The sequence below is a fragment of the Protomyctophum bolini genome, assembly GCF_963924005.1.
Source record: "Protomyctophum bolini genome assembly, chromosome: 13".
Taxonomy (NCBI): domain Eukaryota; kingdom Metazoa; phylum Chordata; class Actinopteri; order Myctophiformes; family Myctophidae; genus Protomyctophum; species Protomyctophum bolini.
This window is the reverse complement of record NC_137874.1, coordinates 8218918-8238339: the sequence shown is the minus strand read 5'-3', so window position 1 is coordinate 8238339 and position 19422 is coordinate 8218918. Positions and strand designations below refer to the sequence as shown.

The following is a 19422-nucleotide window of genomic DNA, read 5'->3' as shown; positions in this document are numbered from 1 at the left end:
TCAGTTTTAGAGGTGGTTGATCCCTATCAAGGAACTGGATAATTTTAAGGACATATATTGTGAGGTCCCTTTTCGTTCAGTTTCGTTCCCATGTCATGGGCACTACACATTCAATGCATTTTTCATAGATAATACCCTTCTGGACTTTGGGTTAAAAGTTCTACTCATAATATCCTGCAGTATTTTGTCACAAGCCAGAAATGTATATAACCCAAAAAACGAAAATCTTGTGCAGCTGTTTTTGCTTTTAAAATGTGTTACCATGCAGTATATTGATTTTGGCAACACAAAATCTTTCTCAAATGTCATACATACATATACCTAACATCTGAAACAAGTACTGGTGCCTTAGTTTGCTCATATGTGAATCTAGATCATGAAATGTAACAAATGTCGTTAAGAAAATGCTTCAATTATTCTACATTATCTAACCGTGTAGACTTCTTGTAAATGAAGCCTCAAGGACCACTGATGGTCCCCGGACCTCTGGTTGAAACACACACAATGCAGGACGGATGTGTGTGTTTCAGGGTTGCCAAGTCTGCTTATTTCCCGCGACTTCCTTCCTTTTATTCCAGAGATCCTTTTCTTTTCTTTATAGGCTAATTATTAGTATAATAAATTACTAAAACATTAATTATCATATACATACATAGTATTTATAATGATAATGCATCAAATATTTTTATTAGGATTATATATGGTCATATTATTGGGTTTGTTTTGGCTTGTTTTTGGAGGTGGGTTAGCATAGGCCTATTTCTCTCACGAGAGTTGGCAACACTGGTGTGTTTACTGTTAGTTGTCTCACTTGTCTGTCTGTACGAGAAAGACTGACAGTCAGACTCAGTCATAGATAGTCTATTTACTACTACAATGGTGCAGAGCTGCTCCGTTATTAAGTGCCACAGCAGATGGACGCCCCAGACCACGGCGGACAACGTTAGATTCTTCGTCTTCCCAGCATGGAAGCAACACCACGGGGCTCAGATGGCCGAGTTGACTAAGAGACGTCGCATGGCTTGGATCTCAGCCGTAGGACGCGAAGAGTTGACGTTCGACAAGGTACGCAAGCACAGCCGTGTCTGTTCACGGCATTTTCACAAAGGTACGTTTATTACCAAACACATGAAACGGCTATTTTGTGTCTCTGCTATATTAAAGTAAGTAGCCTATTAGCCCTGAAACATGACTGCCATGATGATTATCAGTCATGAACCATGGCTAGTAGCCTATAAGTAAATGAACAAGAGCTGCTGCTGTTCCACAATACACACGAACTTCTTACAACAATCTGTGCAGAGTTTGATTGAAGAAGAGTACCTAACATTTAAAAAAGAAACCAAAGAAAGCAACCCAGACACGCTCCATAACATGGCTAGCCCTCAACCATAGTGAAAACTTACAGGGATGCTCACTATAGTTTAGTCAGCTGGTCCAGGGGATTTGTGCACAAACGCAAGCACAAAAACCCTTTGGACTTAACTTCACTTAAACATTATTATAAAAAAACAAGAGGAAAGCTACCTGGCATACTGGAAAAGAGACAACCCAAAACCAAAGAAAAATGGAATGCTATCTAACACTAAAAAGAGAATATACATTTGTAAACTCACAATCCAAAAGTTAGGTTGTGGTCGTGGACAGCATTGACGTTTAGGAAGTTGTTTGACAGGTACATGGGTGTCTTTTCTCTTTTTGGTGTACGAGTGTTTTTGATTGAATACAACACACATAACTAGGTTACATAAGTATTTTTTTGTTTACCAGGAACGGTGCACATTAATCAACATTTTCACATCCATGTAAATGAGCCAGTTGGCCCTAATTAGCAATGTTGATGTTTTTTTTTCTTTCCCCCAGGCGAGCCAGCCATGGAAATGCTTGAGAGTGATCCTGACTGGGCACCTTCATTACACCTGGGGCACACACGCGTGGAGACACCATCGTTTGGACAGCTTGACGGGATGAATGAGAGAGAGCAAGCTGCTGTGCTGACCAACACGAAGATGGATGGGTGTGAAGAGGAGGAGGGTTGGAGGTCCTGGAGCCCCAGTCTGCTCCAGGAGGAACCAGAGCATCCGCCGCCACACATTAAAGAGGAACATGAGGAGATACTTCTAAGGCCAGAGGAGCCAGATGGCTCGACGTTGACATCACCAGCAGTGAAAGAAGAAGAGGATGATGATGATGATGATGAAGACACCCTGTCATACTGTTCTGGAATTGAAGTTGAACTTGAGTCAGACTCTGAAGTCACTGAAGACAGTGATGAGTGGGAGGAGACCAGTGGAGGTCAGTCAGCTTTGAACAGACGGAAGTCACACAACCCATTCTGGGCGGGGAAAACCCTTTTTGGTGTTTTAAGCATTATGTTATACTTTAGCTATTGAAAAATGGCAGATCTACAAGCTCGTAGTGCGGCCAATTGCATATAATCTTTGGGGTCCTTGACATGAAATATTGAGAACCACTGCTATAGAAACATGACGTTTTTCATGATTCAGAAGACATTTTGTATATCCTGTGTGTACCCAGGTGATGAAAGCAGCAGTGATGATGCACCTGCCAGCACCGGTGCCACTGGTGCACGGAGCCCATCGGCTGCGGCCGCCGCCGTGAGGAGAAGAGCGCCACGGGTGGCGTGGGAGACGGTGCAACAACAACACAACTCTGCAAGAGACATTCCAACGTGGCACGGTGCTCCTCCCTCCGCTAACGCCAGAGTCAGAGAGCCCATCGAGTACTTCCGGGACTTCTTTGACGCCGACCTTTTGGACGGTATTGTAGAACAAAGTAATCTATATTGCAAGCAAACCACCAGTCCGAATAAGGCCCTCCGATTGGACCGAAATGAATTGGAGCAGTTTGTGGGCACTTTGGTGTACATGAGTATTATACGCGTGCCGCGGTCGAGAATGTACTGGTCCAATGAATGTCGAATAGCACAGGTGGCCGACGTGATGTCCCGAGACAGATGGGTGGAAATTAAAAGGTTCATCCATTTCAATGACAACGGCAACATGGCCGCCAACAATGACGATAAGCTCTTCAAAATAAGGCCAATTGTTGATTCGCTCCTCCGAAAATGTCAGGGTCTCCCTCTGGATCAAATGTTGTCCGTCGATGAGCAAATGGTCCCTTTGAATTTGAAAGGGCCTAAGCGACATGTCCCCAAGAAGCCACACACACGGGGACACTGCAACGTCTTTGTGCTTCGTGATACAAAAGGTCTGGTCTATTCCTTCGACGTACACACGGGCAAAACTAATCCTGCACCCGGAGAACCCGACGATGACATCGGTGCGAATGGAAATATTGTCCTACAGCTTGCACAAATCATTCCTCGTGGTGTCAACCACCTATTGTATTTTGACAAGTGGTTTTCCTCCCTTGGTTTGTTTGTTGCTCTTGCGAACAAGGGGATACCAGCCATTGGTACTATGCAGGAAGATCGCCTGCAAGGGTGCAGTTTCAGCTCCGACGTGGATTTCAAAAAGAAGGGAAGAGTGACATTTGAAGAGAAAAAGGTTGTTGTCGATGGTGTAGAGATAAGGGCAACTAAATCATTGTTTGACAACCGAGCGGTGATCGTTGCCAGCACTTTTGCCAGTGCCCAGCCTGTTTGTACCATCAGAATAAGGGAGAGAAAGTCCAAACGTACGGTCGAAACAGAATGCACAAGCATCATCAGCCTGTACAACAAGTTCGTTGGCGGCGGCGACGATTCTCTCGACGCACCAATTGCAAAATATCGCATCCGGATAAGTTCAAAAAAGTACTATCAAAGGTTATTTTTTCATTTAGTCGATATGATGATTGCAAACGGCTTACTGTTGTATCGACGCGATTGTGAGTCGCTGGACGTTCCGAGAAAGAAGCGGAAGGATTTGCTCGATTTTAGGTCGTCGGTAGCGCAGGCACTCTGCATGCAAGGCAAGGATCTGTCCAGGAGGAAGAGGGGGCAGCCTTCCTCTTTTGTCGAGAGGGAATGTGAAAGGAAGAAACACAGGGGTCCAGTGAAGGCTATTCCAACACTGGAGGTCCGTACAGACGCTGTGGGTCACTGGCCAATGGTTGATGGTAGCAGGAAACGCTGCAAATACCCAACGTGTAAGGGCAAGTCTAATTTCAAATGTTCGAAGTGCAATCTTCACCTGTGCCTCAACAGTAAAATTAACTGCTTTCGAGATTTCCACAAGTGAAGCTGTTTTCAGGAAATCACTCAGGGGAAAGAGAGAGAGGTAATGATGTATAGTCTGTTTTCTTTTATATTTGATTTGTTTGAAATACTGTGAAAAGTGCAAATGTGAAAAGTGAAGCGATTGTACAGCAAAGTGACTGTGGTTCATCTCCATATAATCACAGAGGTGCGAACGTATGAGCTGGATTTGTAATACTACTACAACTAATAAAGTTGTTGTGTACTGTCTGTCATTCATAGTGTTACTGTATTGCTGACACATTTGACAATGTATTTTGCGTCGCGTCATTTGCGGGTAAAGCTTCTCCAGGCCAATACACATCACATATGTGTGATGTATGTTGGCATTTGCATAATGTATAATTTAACGTAATTTGCGGTTTGCTTTATTTGTGAGTAAAGCTTCGTCACGTCAGTCCACATAACCAATACGACAATATGACCAGTAGGTTATGTGGACTCTATTGTGATATTTTTATCGTTTCACGTTGTTTGTGAGTCACGTCATTTGGCAGAAGAATGAAATAACCCCTTTTGGTGTTTTTAAATCGTGAAAATCTAAAATCGTGAAAATGTGGTGCAAAACTTTGAATATAATCTTCCAGGGTGAACGTTTTTAACTCAAATCTTTGCTTCTGGGGGGGGGGGGGGGGGTCCCTGGAGCAACATCTTTTCAGATGGGGGTCGGCGACCAATTGCATATAATCTTTGGGGTCCTTGACATGAAAATGTTTCTGTTTTGAGCACCACTGACATAGAAACTTTTTCTGAAAACTGTCAGGATTTAGAAGACATTTGTAGAACCAAGTTCAGGTCTAAATGGGTTGAAGAACACGGACGGGGGATTTCAGCTCAAACACTTTCTCGTGTATTTGACAGTGTGGAAACATTTCATAATCGTAATCAGTTTTGGATTACTTTTGACACAGTAATGGTTTACAATATTACGTTTGTATACCCTCAGAGGTACAAAGGGATAGATTAAAGGATTTTTACTAGAGATGTAAGGGGTTGACACTATGTCCTTGAATAAAATGTTGGGGTATGTGGAGTTGGATTTGGAGTTGCCCAAAACGAGATATAATATATATATATATATATATATATATATATATATATATATCTATCGGGTACGAAAAAAGTGTATCTGGACATTCCTAATTCTCACTAGGTCAACGCCAAAACTATTTTCATTTGACAAAAACGGGACAAAATAACTGAATGACACAAATTGACGCGAGTGCAATGAAAACAGGGTTGTTAATTCAAAAACAGCATGTTTTATTTAAAATACCTGGAGCTGACCGTCTGCCCAAACACTTAGAAGACCAGAGAACCTCAACCAGATGTTAGAATCATTTTACAGCCCGTTAACAACACGTTAAAAGAGTTTACAACTCAAACAATTGGTTCCAAAAGTCTAATCTAAAGTTCCACACTGTTGATCCACAGTGCTGTTTTGTCAGGCACACATTTATATAAACACCTGAAACTTTAAATAACTGTATATTGATTATTATTAACAAGATTTATTAAATAATGTCAATGGATGACTGAAACAATTGGGGTACTGGGTATGTGAAGATTTGGGCAATATATATCTTGATATCTGAGTAGTATTATTGAGTATTATTGAAGCAGTTCAGAGATTTTAATAATTCTAATTCTAGTCCCTCTAAAACAAACGGTTTCCTCTGGTTTAAGTCTAAAACCACAAATTGTCTGCTTTTGTTTTTCCAAATGTGTGCTGAGACCAAATGAGAACACAAGTCTAATTTTGAGACTTATAACATGTGCACAAGAATACACAAACAAAACAAGTCAATGTCCTACCACATTTGTCCAGCAGGGGGAGTGGTTTTACCAGGCTACTGCCACATGTCCCTTTTACCATCACAGATCGCAATACAAAATAGGCTCAGCAGAACAGCAAAGCTGTCCAGTTTTCCATTTGATCATCACTTTACTCTGAAACTGTTTTGCTGCACTCAAACGAATAAAAACAGACCTTGCATCAGTTCAATAATCATTAGACAATTTGATAAGTGTTTGTCAGCCCTTTATATAAGTTATTGATACTTTTCCCGACAAAATCAGTTGTCTGTTCAAGTGACACTGCCATACTAGTACTACGCACCGACGCACAGAGTGTATATAGGCTTTAGACTGGGGCGGCGGTGGATCAGGGGTAGAGTGGCCGGATGGCAACGGCAAGGTTGCCAGTTCGAACCCGGGCTCCTCCAGAGTTTGTGTCGAAGGGTCCTTGAGCAAGAATGTAATGCACAATCTATGTAAAGCGCCTTGGATAAAGGTGCTATATAAATGCACTTTTCTTTCATTAACGTCCTATGGCAGGCAAAAATGTCAGACTTTTCTTATGCTTTAAGTAGCACGTGACATGTCAAACTAGGGGGTTTTCACGATGCCTGAATCCATTCCAAGCATTGGTTTTGCACAAAAAACCCTAACCCTAAAAACGGACATAGACGTTATGACAAATGTGACGAGGTCAGTACATTTTGGTCAAGTGGCTATGGCTGTTTTTAAGCCCAAGGAGTGTTTTGTGTGCAAAACTAATGTTTGGACTGGATTCAGAATCATGAAAACCCCAAAGTTTGACATGCTACATAAAGCAAAAGGAAAGTTTGACACGTTTGCCTGCCATAGGATGTTAATGGTAGGGTTACAAACTCATTCCAAAGACTAATATTGTACTTTTGACGCCAATACATTTCTAGGAAGGGACACAAAATTACAAAAATATATTACGAATTAACCATTATTACACATTTCAAAAATGTTAAGATTTTACATTTTTTTTATGTTTTGAATTTTGGGGGGACAGTTTCAAAATACAGCAATACATTGATATTACATTTATACTTTAATAATACTTAAAGCACTTTAACTCAAGTGCCAATTTGACCGAGCAGCTTTCACATCATTTGTAATTGGGTAATAATTGCCCGGGCAGTGTCTATACTCTGACTCAAGAACTGTGTCCGCCACTGGTTCTATATGCAGTGGCGTGCACAGACATTTAGAGGGGCAGGTGCTGAAGTGGGGGGGGGGAAAGGGCACCTTGTGCAGCCCCCGTGGAACCGGCCGGTTGCCTTAATAGTGTGAGATTCATAGATTTAGGGGCTTAAATAATATATTAGAAGCTTTTTTTTTCAAGAATTGATCAATGTCACCACCACATACTGTACACTGTAAAAAACATGTTTTTGCTGAAAGGGGCAGGGGGTGCTCTCGCACCACCTAGCGTATCCGACTGTGCACGCCACTTTATATGAGATGTTGGGTGTCAGGGGGGTCGTAGGTCACTCCTGGTTTGTCCTCTGGATGTGGGACATCTCCAGGACGGAGGAGGACGAGCTGGAAGGGGGTCGTAGGTCACTCCTGGTTTGTCCTCTGGATGTGGGACACCTCCAGGACGGGGAGGACGAGCTGGAAGGGGGTCGTAGGTCACTCCTGGTTTGTCCTCTGGATGTGGGACACCTCCAGGATGGGGCGGACGAGCTGGAAGGCGTCCTGGATGTAAGACGCACTGTTGGACGCCTGGCAAGAGGAAGAGCACCAACGGGTTTGTTCCACACACGTGATTGATTTAGGATTGATTGATTTTAATATATCACAGACACGAGAACGTCAACATACCCACCAAAGATATATATATATATATTTTTAATCAATGTGTTTCTATTGCCACTGTTCAGTTCCAGAATGTAGGAACTCTAGCCCATTCTGGACGGTCGGGAACCTCTTTTGGTGTTTTAATTTTATTGAAAAATAGCAAGCTCATACGAGCTTGTAGGTCTGCTATTTTTGAAAAGAAATGAAAATGTGGCGCAAATCTTTGAATATATATATTCTTTCCGAGCGAACGTTTTTAACTCAAATCTTTGCTTCTGGGGAGGGGTCCCTGAAACGACATTTTGAGATGGGGGTCCGCAGCCAAATACAGATAATTCTGTGGGTCCTTGACATGAAAAAGGTGACACAGAAACATGGGTTTTTCAGAAGAAAAAAACCCCAACATTTTTATTTAGAATGGGCCTCGGGTCTAACTGGGCTAGTGTGTGGTCAATGAGACAGAACTCACCTCGAGGAAGACTCCCGTTATCAGCGGGTTGAGAACGTCTCTCTTCTCGCTGGACTGTTAAACGCAACGAAATCATCTCGATTAGCGTTCCGTCTCACAGAGACAATGTATTACACAAAGAGCATCGATGATACATTTTTATCAGAAGACACAGGAACAGTTTTACCCCAATAGTTGTTAAACAAGAGGTGAACTTCTTGGACAGCAGAGAAATCTCTTTACACAGAACAATGGTGATTCTGGAAGGGAGGGGGAAAAAAAGAAATGTTCAACACATGAAGTTCAACTGCAATTTGCATAATAGTTGTTGCTAGTTCTCTATAATATAAAGAGACACTGAATGATAATTAGGAACCAAATGGACACTTATGGGTCTGCAACTCAAATGGACCTGTTTGTACACTGTGTTAAATTAACGTTGATTTTACAATATAAATTTGGGGTACCAGAGATAGAAATGCCATTCAATGGGGGTCCGTAGAATAATGCATGTCAAACTGGGGGGTCCTTGAAATTAACGGGTTGAGAATCACTGATAGAGCCGTAAAAATCTTCTCTTATGGGGTTCCCTGGCATAATCTTTTCAATTGGGGGTCCGTGGGGCTAAATAGTATCAATTCGGGGTCCTTGACATGAAAAGGTTGGGGAACCACTGTCCTAAACAATGTGGAATTATGTTTAGGTATTATGGTTCTAAGCCCGTGTTCTTGCTGTTCTACATACGAGGAATCGCAGATTGAGGCTTTACACTTTGATTTATATCTGGGACCATTACAGGGTTTATGAAGACGCTTCTGAATGTATATTCTATTGCTAGTTTCACCACTTCCAAAAATAGCCTTTAATCTTAACCCATTCTGGATGGGAACCCGTTTGTGTTTTTTACTAAGCATTATGTTATACTTTAGCTATTTTTGAAAAGAATCTAGTTGATTTAGTCAACAAAAATGTGTTTTGGCGGGCCTTGGTGCCATCGAAATGGCAGATTTTACACTTTCTGAAAATAGCCGATCTACAAGCTCGCGACGAGTTGTGAGGTTGTAGATCTGCTATTATCAGCATTCAAACAAAGTGTAAAATGACTTATACTGGATCTCTTGTCCACTAGTCCCTTCCTAACATTTTAGTTAAGAGTTTTTATTTGTAGACGAAATTGTCAATATATTTAGTCTCAGTTTTAGTCACCATAGCTTAGTTTCCATTTAGTTTGTCAGTGAAAAAAGGTCGACCTTGGCCTTGACCTGTTGCAGGTGAACTTACTGTGCGAGGGCCTTGACCTGTTGCAGCTGAACTTACTGTGCGAGGGCCTTGGCCTGTTGCAGCTGAACTTACTGTGTGAGGGCCTTGACCTGTTGCAGCTGAACTTACTGTGTGAGGGCCTTGACCTGTTGAAGCTGAACTTACTGTGTGAGGGCCTTGACCTGTTGAAACTGAACTTACTGTGTGAGGGCCTTGACCTGTTGAAACTGAACTTACTGTGTGAGGGCCTTGACCTGTTGAAACTGAACTTACTGTGTGAGGGCCTTGACCTGTTGAAGCTGAACTTACTGTGTGAGGGTCTTGACCTGTTGAAACTGAACTTACTGTGTGAGGGCCTTGACCTGTTGCAGCTGAACTTACTGTGCGAGGGCCTTGACCTGTTGCAGCTGAACTTACTGTGCGAGGGCCTTGGCCTGTTGCAGCTGAACTTACTGTGTGAGGGCCTTGACCTGTTGCAGCTGAACTTACTGTGTGAGGGCCTTGACCTGTTGCAGCTGAACTTACTGTGCGAGGGCCTTGACCTGTTGAAGCTGAACTTACTGTGTGAGGGCCTTGACCTGTTGAAGCTGAACTTACTGTGTGAGGGCCTTGACCTGTTGAAGGTGAACTTACTGTGTGAGGGCCTTGGCCTGTTGCAGCTGAACTTACTGTGCGAGGGCCTTGGCCTGTTGAAGGGCGCCACAGCGGAACGTGCTGTTGGACAGAATCCTCTCGGCCACCTTGTGGAACTGTTCTATGGAGCGAGCCGTCAGCTCAGCCAGGCTGCGGATGGCTGCCGCATGGACGTCCTGAGCACACACACACACACAAAAATGGTGCATTTATATAGTGCCTTTATCCAAGGCGCTTTACAGAGATTGTGCATTACATTCACCCATTCATCAGGAGCAATTAGGGGTTCAGTGTCTTGTTCAAGGACACTATCTCTGGGCAGCCACTCTGCCCCACACACACACACCAAAATATGTCGTATATAATAATATCGTATATTTTTTCTGTATAATATCATTCAGTTGGGCAGAAGAACCTCCTGTGTATCCAGTCAATTTGTAAATGAATGCCCTACTTTTCACAAAAAAAAAAAAAAAGCATCAAAAAGTAGCCGATCTACAAGCTCGCAACGAGGCTCAGAGTGAGGCTCGGAAGGACGTGTTTTTTTTAAATAACTTGTACATCCGGTATGAGGTTTCCACCCGACAGACGATCGCTGTTTTCAGAAGCAGTGTTGTTTTTGGCAGCAAAACTTCTATTTTTAGTTTACCATCATAGTCTTTGGAATGAAACTTTTAGTCACATTCCAGTAACCTGGAATGTTTTAGTGTTAGTCTAGTTTTAGTCGAGTAAATGTCCTGGGATTTTAGTCGACTAAATCTGCTATTTTCAGCATGCAACCAAGTGTAAAATGACTAATACTGGATGTCTTGTCCACTAGTCCCTAACTAACATTTTAGTCTAGTTTCTATCTGTTGACGAAATTGTCAATACATTTAGTCTTAGTTTTCATTTACTTTCCATGTAGTTTTCATCAGTGGAAAAAGGTAGTTGACGAACACTTTTCTTTAACACTGTTTCAGAAGAAGTTCACCTCTACGGAGAATGTCTTCCTCACTGCCTCTCCTCCGTTCGTGTCCTCTTCCTGGGACGGTTTGGACATTTCCTTGATCTGCTCACACGCGCTCTGACTCGCCTGGTAGAGAGGATGACATTTCATTTAAAACAATGCATAAATACCTTTTAGTCACCTGGAATGTTTTAAGTGTTAGTCTAGTTTTAGTCGACTGTCTAAACATAAGATTTTAGTCGACTAAATCTATTTAGTCGACATGTATTTTGGCGGGCCTTGACGCCGTCGTAACGGCTGATTTTACACTTGCTGAAAATAGCCGATCTACAAGCTCACAGCTTGTAGATCAGCTATTTTCAGCATGCAACCAAGTGTAAAATGACTTAATACTGGATCTCTTGTCCACTAGTCCCATCCTAACATTTTAGTTCTAGTTTTTATGTGTTGATGAAATTGTCAATATATTTAGTCTTAGTTTTAGTCATCATAGCTTAGTTTTAATTTAGTTTCCCTTTAGTTTTTGTCAGTGGAAGAAGTCGACGGACATTTTTCGTCCTAGTTTTAGTCGACGAAAACAACACTGGTGTGTGTGTGTGTGTGTGTGTAGCTGTACCTTTCCCAGTTTGTCTGCTGTGACAGATACGTGGAGGCCTTCCAAAGCCTCCGTGAGCTCCATCAAAAACTCTGTCCCATCGTCATCTGACATTGAAAACAAGCCAAACGGTTAATGAATGACCCAATGTGTGTTTCTCTGCTGTTGAAAGCCTGCTATAGTATCAACTCATCTTAATCCATTCTGGGCCCGGGGAACCCCTTTTGGTGTTTTAAGCATTACGTTATACTTTAGCTATTTGAAAAATAGCAGATCTGCAAGCTTGTAGATCTGCTATTTTAGAAAAATCTCTGTATAATTATTTCACAGCCAACGTTTTTAAGTCAAATCTTTGTTTCTGGGGGGGGATTTTGTAGAATCGGCATCAGGTCTAAAATGGGTTAAGGATATTTGCGACGTATGATGAACGTTCACCTTCCTCGTCGTCGAACTCCACCAGAGAGAAGGACTCCTTGATGTGGTTCAGCTCCTCTCTGAGCAGACACAGCTCCTCTCCCGATAGGCTGGTTAACACTGACTTCACCTAAACGCACGCACACACACGCATGCACGCACACACCTATATTTTTTAGATTCATTCTCAACCTGTGTGCCGGTGCCACAGTATGCAACGACCCAGCCAGCCAGCATGTTAATTCACATTAATTACAACAACAACATTAATAACCCGATACTGAGGCCAAGGCTCAATGTCACCCTCTGAGACCCTCGGATTACTGAACCGTCACAGATTTGAACTAATGCCACCTTAAATGCGTGAGGGCAGGAAGTGTGAAGTATGAAGTATGAAGAATAGAGGGTCGCAGTCCCGCCACCCTCCCGAGGACCAGAAGTGAATTCCCTGTTCGTTCATTTTCCTCATAGACTTTTCAAAAAGTATTTATATAAAAGACGTTCACGCCGCGGACAAAGCCAACTCGAGTTGTGACAAATCATGACACGCGCGGCTGTGTGATCAAATAATTTGTAAGAAGAAAAACATGACGGGATAGAACACTTTTTGCTTTGTTTTTCGTCTTACAAATGATTTGATCAGCGGAAAACATCGTGTCTATCGTCGTGATGTGTCACGACTTGAGTTGGCAATCGTCTTTAAATAAATACTTTTAGAAAAGTCTAGGAGGAAAATGAAGCTATTGGCTGTTTGTATTCTTTTTGGAAAAAAATATAAAAGGCTATATTATTTTACTTATATTTACCCTATAAACAATTTAGTATTATTTAGTATATGTAAGGTTTTGCCCCCTCAAAATGGTACCTCGTCAGAGAATCCCCACATATCCTACAACAACTTCTTAGAACAGACTTCACTGTAGTACCTGACTTAAGCCCGTTGCTCCTCTAGGGTGCATAGGCCGTTGACAAAATGAATGTCCTCCATTTCAGTGTAGTAGCTTTTCATAAATTATATTTGTACTTAGTTTATAGTTAGAGAGATTCAAAGTCCAGCCGTCTGCTGTCCAGCCTCTCCCACCCGTCACCGGGGAACGTTCTGGGAGGAAAACAGAAACGGTGGGGGGGGGGGGGGGGGGTTGTCTTGTTACCCTGTACCTTGGCCTCGCTCTCTCTGGACAGGATCTCCAGAGCCTCCAGGTGAGACAGACCCTGGAACTCGTCAAACAACATCCCATAATGAGCCGCTCTCTTCTTCTCCGGGTCGGAGCTCACCGCCTCCTCCACCGTCTGCTGCTCCTCGCGCTCCTTGGCCTCCCGCAGCACCTGACAACGCACGCCACGCACATACGCACAAAATGAGACTTTATCCTTTCTTTGAGGACAAACTGGATGGTATCTCTAAGCATGCATCTACTTAAAGGACGAGTTTATTTATTTTTCAACCGAGGTTCATGTTTTAGGTTGTTATTAGAGAAAGTAAAAGATGAGTGTTAATTATTTTTCATTTGCTGCTTTCTTTAGTTTTAGGGATTTTAGCCGTTTTTGACAGGGGGGCGGGGGCATTCGAACATGGGGCTAAATATGTATTTTTTTGCATTTATAACATTTTATAGCGATTTTTTTATTATTTACTATAGTCCTACTAGATCCCAAGAAATTACACCTGGCCATAAAAGATCACAGGATCTACTGAATGTGAAGGTGGCCTACTGGGGGGAAGCCACACTGTGTGTCATATAGGCTCAATATGTCAGTTTGACACATTCAGTAGAACCCGTGATCTTTTGTGGCCAGATGTAATTTCTTGGGGTCTAGTAGGACTATAGTAAATAATAAAAAAAGAAATCGCTATAAGATTTTGTAAAAAAAAAATATATTTATTTAGCCCCATGTTCGAATGCCCCGCTCCCCTGTCAAAAACAGCTAAAATCCCTAAAACTAAAGAAAGCAGCAAATGAAAAGAATAAATCATCTTTTACTTTCTCTAATAACAACCTAAAACATGAACCTTGGTTGAAAAAGATTAACAGCTAACCAGCTAATTAAAAAAATATATTAGCTGGAGAGAAAAAAAAAGGTTCACCTGTGACAGAGTGGAATTCCTGATCATGAGTCCTTTGGTCTTTTTAAATCCCGGATCTCCCTCCGCGATCACGTCCATGGTCTTCTTCCCGATGTACTCCAGGGCATCGAGACCTCCCGTGATCACCGTCTTACTCTGTGACAACAGAACTACAGCATTTAGAGTCCAGCCCAGAAGTTACCCCGGCCCATTCTGACCTGAGATCAGATTTCTAAAAATGTCTTCTACATCCTGACAGTTTTAATTCTGACCTGAGATCAGATTCTAAAAATGTCTTCTATCAGTCAGTCGCTCTTCGATTTTTCAAAAACAGCAGACCTACAAGCTCGTAGCGCGCCACCGAGTGGCGCGCTACGAGCTTGTAGATCTGCTATTTTTAAATAGCTAAAGCATAGCATAATGCTTAAAACACCAAAAAGGGTTCTCCCTCAAAATGGGTTAAAGGTAGGGTTATGTGATTTTCTTTGGTAAAAAATAAATAAGTGTTAAATAGCTCTACAGTATATTCTGATTGTACTCGTTGCTATATAGAATGTTTGTTCGGTAACAGGAGTCTCTCCACCTCTTTAACATGAAATGCATTTTCAGGTCGGGATACCAATTTTGATGTTTTATTACGTTTTGAAATGTTTCACTTGAATTGTGAACGATGGGAAGCTCACCGTGCTCTGAACAACACTGCCAAAAGACGACAGCATTCCCATGGCACTGCCCACCGCCGACGAACCGTCCGTCTCAATGTTGTCATCACCTGAAATCATGCACGTATGTACGCAAGCACGCGCACACACACACACACACACACGCACACACACGCACAAAAAACAACGTTTTATATGTACTCTTTCAATGACTTCTGTCTGTCTGTCTGACAACATTAATGACCCGATACTGATACCTGATACAAAGCTCACCCTATGAAACTCTACGACGCTGTCACTGAACCTGTCACAGATTTGAAATAATGTCACCTGAATGATTCGGGGCAGGAAGTGTAATAAAATATGAAGAATAGGACATCACTTTATCGCCTCGTTACCTTGACAGTCGACAGTCGTTGCCACCGACCACAGAGATAAAGTGAGGCTCATATTCCACGCGTCATATAGAATTAATTTGGAGTTTGGTTTGGTTTGCAGGATAAGATAATATAAACCTTTATTGATCTCTTGAGAAGTATAGATTCAGGTGTCGGACAGCTGAAGTGAGAGTGAAACACAAGAGAGGTATACAGGAAGGAGTACGAGTCGAAAGAACCAAGACCCCGAGTGACCGAGTGGGAGTGAGCGAGTGGCCGAGATTTGGGGGTATTGGAAATTTGGCTCATCATGGGACACGGGGAGAACATGTAAACTCCACACAGAAGGATTTACTTTGTCGACCTAGGGCGTAGACTGTGAGTCCGTGGAGGGGACGTTGAGACAGGACCTCAGTGTCTAAGCAGAGTAGAGGGTACCTGACTGTGACTGTGTCTCCTCCTGGACCTGGGAAGACACCTCTGTAGGACTGGGGATCCCCAACGACGTCTCTGCCTTCTCTATCACCTGGCTGAGACTTTGGCCTGGACAACACACACACACACACACACACACACACACACACACACACACACACACACACACACTCTTAACCCATTCTGGACGGGGAACCCCCTTTTGGTGTTTTAAGCATTACGTTATACTTTAGCTATTGAAAAATAGCCTTCTCTATCACCTGGCTGAGACTTTGGCCTGGACAAAACACACACGCACACTTAAAAATACTGTACATTCAAACAGAAAAGCTTTGCATTAAACAACGTTAAACTCACTCCCCCTCCCCCCCCCCCCCCCCCCCCCCCCTCCCAACATGCATGCGTAGACCCTCTATTCTGGGAGCCAACATTCGGTAGAAATCTACAGCACAGCACGAGTAAATAAATAGTATATAAGGTAGTATATATAAGTAGTTGAATCAGGGGGAAAGTTAACATTGATATGTCATGGTTGTAACTTGTAACAATTACATTGGTACTGTGCGTGCGTTTGTGCGAGACATACCCACAGTAGTCACTGTAGCTGTGGCTGTAGATAGGATGGACTTCCCCCAGCTACCCCAGTAGCCCCAGCCTCCACCGCCCTGGGCCACGGTGGACTGACTGGACTCCTGACGGAGAGAAAAAACACAGATGGAATGAAGAGAGAATGTCTTCAGTAGCTTCCACCACCACCACCACCATGTCCAGTAGCTTCCACCAGCTGTCCACGGAGAGGACTCAAGTCTGGCCTCAAGTCTGACCCCCGGTCTCATGCCGCTTCTCCGCTGAAAAGTCAGTTTTAAAATTCCAAGACTATCCCAATGTAAATGTTTCCATGTCTGCATAAACCCCTGAAAGGGGAAATCGTCACTCTCGTCGCAATCTGGGAGCCCACTTGGTTCTGGAAACGGGAATTTGGTTTTCACCTCCTTCCCTTTCTTAGTCGACGTCCTCCCGTGTGCTTCTGTGTCTATTCCTACTAACAACAACACTGCATGTTTATGGAGGTGGAGTGGTGCTTCATTGATTCCGCCGTTAGCAGAATCTGCATTTGAGAGATTACTTGCGCCATGACATCTTTCCCTATACTGCATGGAATCTCCAGAACACTCTGTTAACAAACCTTAGTTTAAAACTAGCCATTGTAAATGTGAAATCAATCAATATTGAGCAATTGCATGTCCCCGTTTCTCAACTAAATGTCTTTAGAATCTGTCTTTGTTGGTACTGTACGGCTGAAACAGAGATTGTTTCCAGACAACTCGCAATTGTTCTTCAGTGCTCTCCTTGGCAGAGTGTACGTGTGTGTCTGCAGTGGAAAAGTACAGTATACCTGGTACCAAAAGAGGGGCTTGAGTTGCGCTGAGTTGGCATAATTAGAAACATGGTATTTATAGACGGCCCTTACACTGCATTATGCTGATAGCTAATATCTCCTCTGGATACAAACCGTGCAAATGTCATGATGAGCCGCTCGGTGTTTAGCTAATGTTGCCGTCAGGCAGAAACCTTCTCCACATTTCCCATTTTTAAGCCATTTCGTAAATGAATGCCCTATTTCGTCGTACAGCGGTGTGTTACACTGCAAGTAACTTTCAATTCAATTGTATTATTAAAGTGTCAAATCACAAGTTGCCTCAACTTCAAGACGCTTCACATTTTAGGGCAGAGAACCCGTCCCCACCGTGAGCAAGCATCTTTTTTACGACAGTGGCAATGAAAAACTCCCCTTTAGCAAAAAGAAAAGTCAGGCAACGTACTGACATTCAGTACAGGTACACTACAAGTACAATACACCATATACAGTGTCAGAGAAAACATTATCATAATTCTTACCATGGCTGGTTTCTCCTCTTGTTTTGGAGCCTCTGGCGGTGTCTCCTGGACCGCTGCTGGACTGGGTTTGTTCTCGGCTCTCCTCCTGGCTTTCCTGGTGGGGGCAACATCTGTGGTGACGCCATCAGGTGGGCTCGGCGGTGGAGAGGGGCTGTCATCGGGCAGGGGCGGTGGAGAGGGGCTCTCGTTGGGTGGGGGCAGTGGAGAGGGGCTCTCGTCAGGTGGGGTAGGTGGAGGGGGGCTCTCGTCGGGTGGGGTCGGCGGAGAGGGGCTCTCGTCGGGTGGGGTCGGCGGAGAGGGGCTGTCATTGGGTGAGGTCGGCGGAGAGGGGCTGTCATTGGGTGGGGTCGGCAGGCTGTCTGGCAACTCTTCCACCTCTGAGCCCCCAGCCGACAAAGCGGACGCTTCAGTGTCCGACATCTGTATCAGCAGCACATACCTGGCAACAAACGGATAAGGTTCCTAGAATGGGCTTCACAGGGTCTCCACTCTCCAGCAAAATGTGGAAGAGTTTACTTTAAACGCTTAATTATTAAAGCCATATTAAATGTTTTGGTTATTCGAAAATAGCCAATATAGAAGCTGTAATATGGGGTCCACTGCAAAATACATATTCATTTGGGTGCCCTTGACATGAAAATGTTTGAAAACCACTGAAGTAAATGATTGGTAGCAAGATATCTCTATAGTCTCTGCACTCGCGAGCGAGTGAGTGTGTGCAAAGACAAGCTGAATCTCCCCGAGAGGATCAATAAAGGTTCAATATTATGTATTTATCATTTTAACTGTATGACACTGCGTGGCTAAAGGAGTATTGTCAGACAGACAGACAGACAGACAGACAGACTACTACTTCCTACTGGGAACATCAGTTGCCGAAGGCAGTACAGCAAAGAAAAGAAAGAAAACATGCCAGTTATAGCCTGTATTGCAGAGAAGAGGAGATCTATACCGCTGCGTAATGGCAGCAACGAATAGATAAATACATAGCATATTAGTATTCGAAAGTTACAGTCAGCAACTATAGTATAAAAGTAGTTCCATACCATATAGAGTCATAGACCAAGCCCACTATACCGAGTTCTTGACTTCTTCTTCAGTCTTATATACTGTATCAGGCTAATAAGATAAGGTCAGATAAGAGTGCTTTTAAAGTAAACCTTGGTGTAGTTTCAAAGTACAACAGCAGTAATAGCTTACCTCTTGTAGTATAAAACACCTTTACCATGTTGTAATTATAATTTTTATTGTGTATTGTGGAGCACCCCCAACCTAAGTTTTTCACAATGCTGTACTTGTACATCTGTGTGACAATATAAAACTCTTGAATCTTGAATCTAAAAAGTTAAAACGCTGTCATTGTTTGTCACCCTCTGCCACCCATTCAGAGTTCAGACACACAACGTTATGTCACTTCTTTAGCTGTCTGTTCCCCTGTCCAATGTTTATTATAAGAATTACATTTCCATCAGATGTATTTATATATACAAATGCAATCGATCGCCATTATTACAAACCTTTTAAATGACTCAAGTGTTGTTTATATTATGCGTTTGTCCTTTTGTCTTCGCGAGGATGGATGGATTAGCCACGTCACGTCACATTTGTTGTTGTGATTATCCAGAGTGAAGTGACGTCACACACCGTGGTGACAAACACGACATCCGGCCACGCTTTCCACAATAAAACCAGAATAAAACACAGGTTCTTTGGATTTAAAAATAAACTACCGGTATTTGAGAACACGCATCAAACTGCGAACATTTCTGTAAAACAAATACCTGTGTTTTAATGTGTTCTTAAAATAATAGATCCATCTAGAAAGCTAGAAAGATTATTTTTAAT

The 19422-nt window shown here is 42.9% G+C and overlaps 2 protein-coding genes across 3 annotated transcripts; one reads left to right on the top strand and one right to left on the bottom strand.

Annotated features, from left to right (window-relative positions):
• Window positions 1-840: 840 nt before the first annotated feature.
• Window positions 841-4432, top strand: LOC308326943 (piggyBac transposable element-derived protein 3-like). Of its 2 annotated transcripts, XM_080780034.1 has the most exons (4): window positions 841-1108; window positions 1864-2295; window positions 2539-3485; window positions 3525-4432. In XM_080780034.1, the coding sequence occupies exons 1-4, from the start codon at window positions 877-879 to the stop codon at window positions 4203-4205; spliced, it is 2292 nt and encodes a 763-aa protein (XP_080636160.1). In that variant the 5' UTR covers window positions 841-876; the 3' UTR covers window positions 4206-4432. The 2 variants fall into 2 exon arrangements, with proteins under 2 accessions (XP_080636160.1, XP_080636159.1); XM_080780033.1 differs by having other exon boundaries at window positions 2539-4432.
• A 3070-nt stretch (window positions 4433-7502) lies between these two features.
• Window positions 7503-19192, bottom strand: fam114a2 (family with sequence similarity 114 member A2). The gene is made up of 14 exons (XM_080779986.1): window positions 19095-19192; window positions 17578-18016; window positions 16265-16370; window positions 15682-15786; window positions 14888-14976; window positions 14226-14360; window positions 13298-13465; window positions 12161-12269; window positions 11747-11832; window positions 11155-11256; window positions 10218-10357; window positions 8476-8548; window positions 8310-8363; window positions 7503-7765 (listed from the first exon to the last, which is right to left on the bottom strand). The coding sequence occupies exons 2-14, from the start codon at window positions 17995-17997 to the stop codon at window positions 7673-7675; spliced, it is 1680 nt and encodes a 559-aa protein (XP_080636112.1). The 5' UTR covers window positions 17998-18016; window positions 19095-19192; the 3' UTR covers window positions 7503-7672.
• Between the last annotated feature and the right edge of the window lie 230 nt (window positions 19193-19422).

Bases quoted from the DNA above. Each gene is read 5' to 3' on its own strand.
- LOC308326943 (XM_080780033.1), top strand. From the start codon at position 877: ATGGTGCAGAGCTGCTCCGTTATTAAGTGCCACAGCAGATGGACGCCC. The intron at 1,109-1,863 runs GTACGTTTATTA...TCTTTCCCCCAG, and splicing joins TTCACGGCATTTTCACAAAG to GCGAGCCAGCCATGGAAATG. The intron at 2,296-2,538 runs GTCAGTCAGCTT...GTGTGTACCCAG, and splicing joins GTGGGAGGAGACCAGTGGAG to GTGATGAAAGCAGCAGTGAT.
- fam114a2 (XM_080779986.1), bottom strand. From the start codon at position 17,997: ATGTCGGACACTGAAGCGTCCGCTTTGTCGGCTGGGGGCTCAGAGGTG. The intron at 16,371-17,577 runs GTAAGAATTATG...TCTCTCCGTCAG, and splicing joins AAGAGGAGAAACCAGCCATG to GAGTCCAGTCAGTCCACCGT. The intron at 8,549-10,217 runs GTAAGTTCAGCT...CCTCCCTTCCAG, and splicing joins CAGGCCAAGGCCCTCGCACA to AATCACCATTGTTCTGTGTA.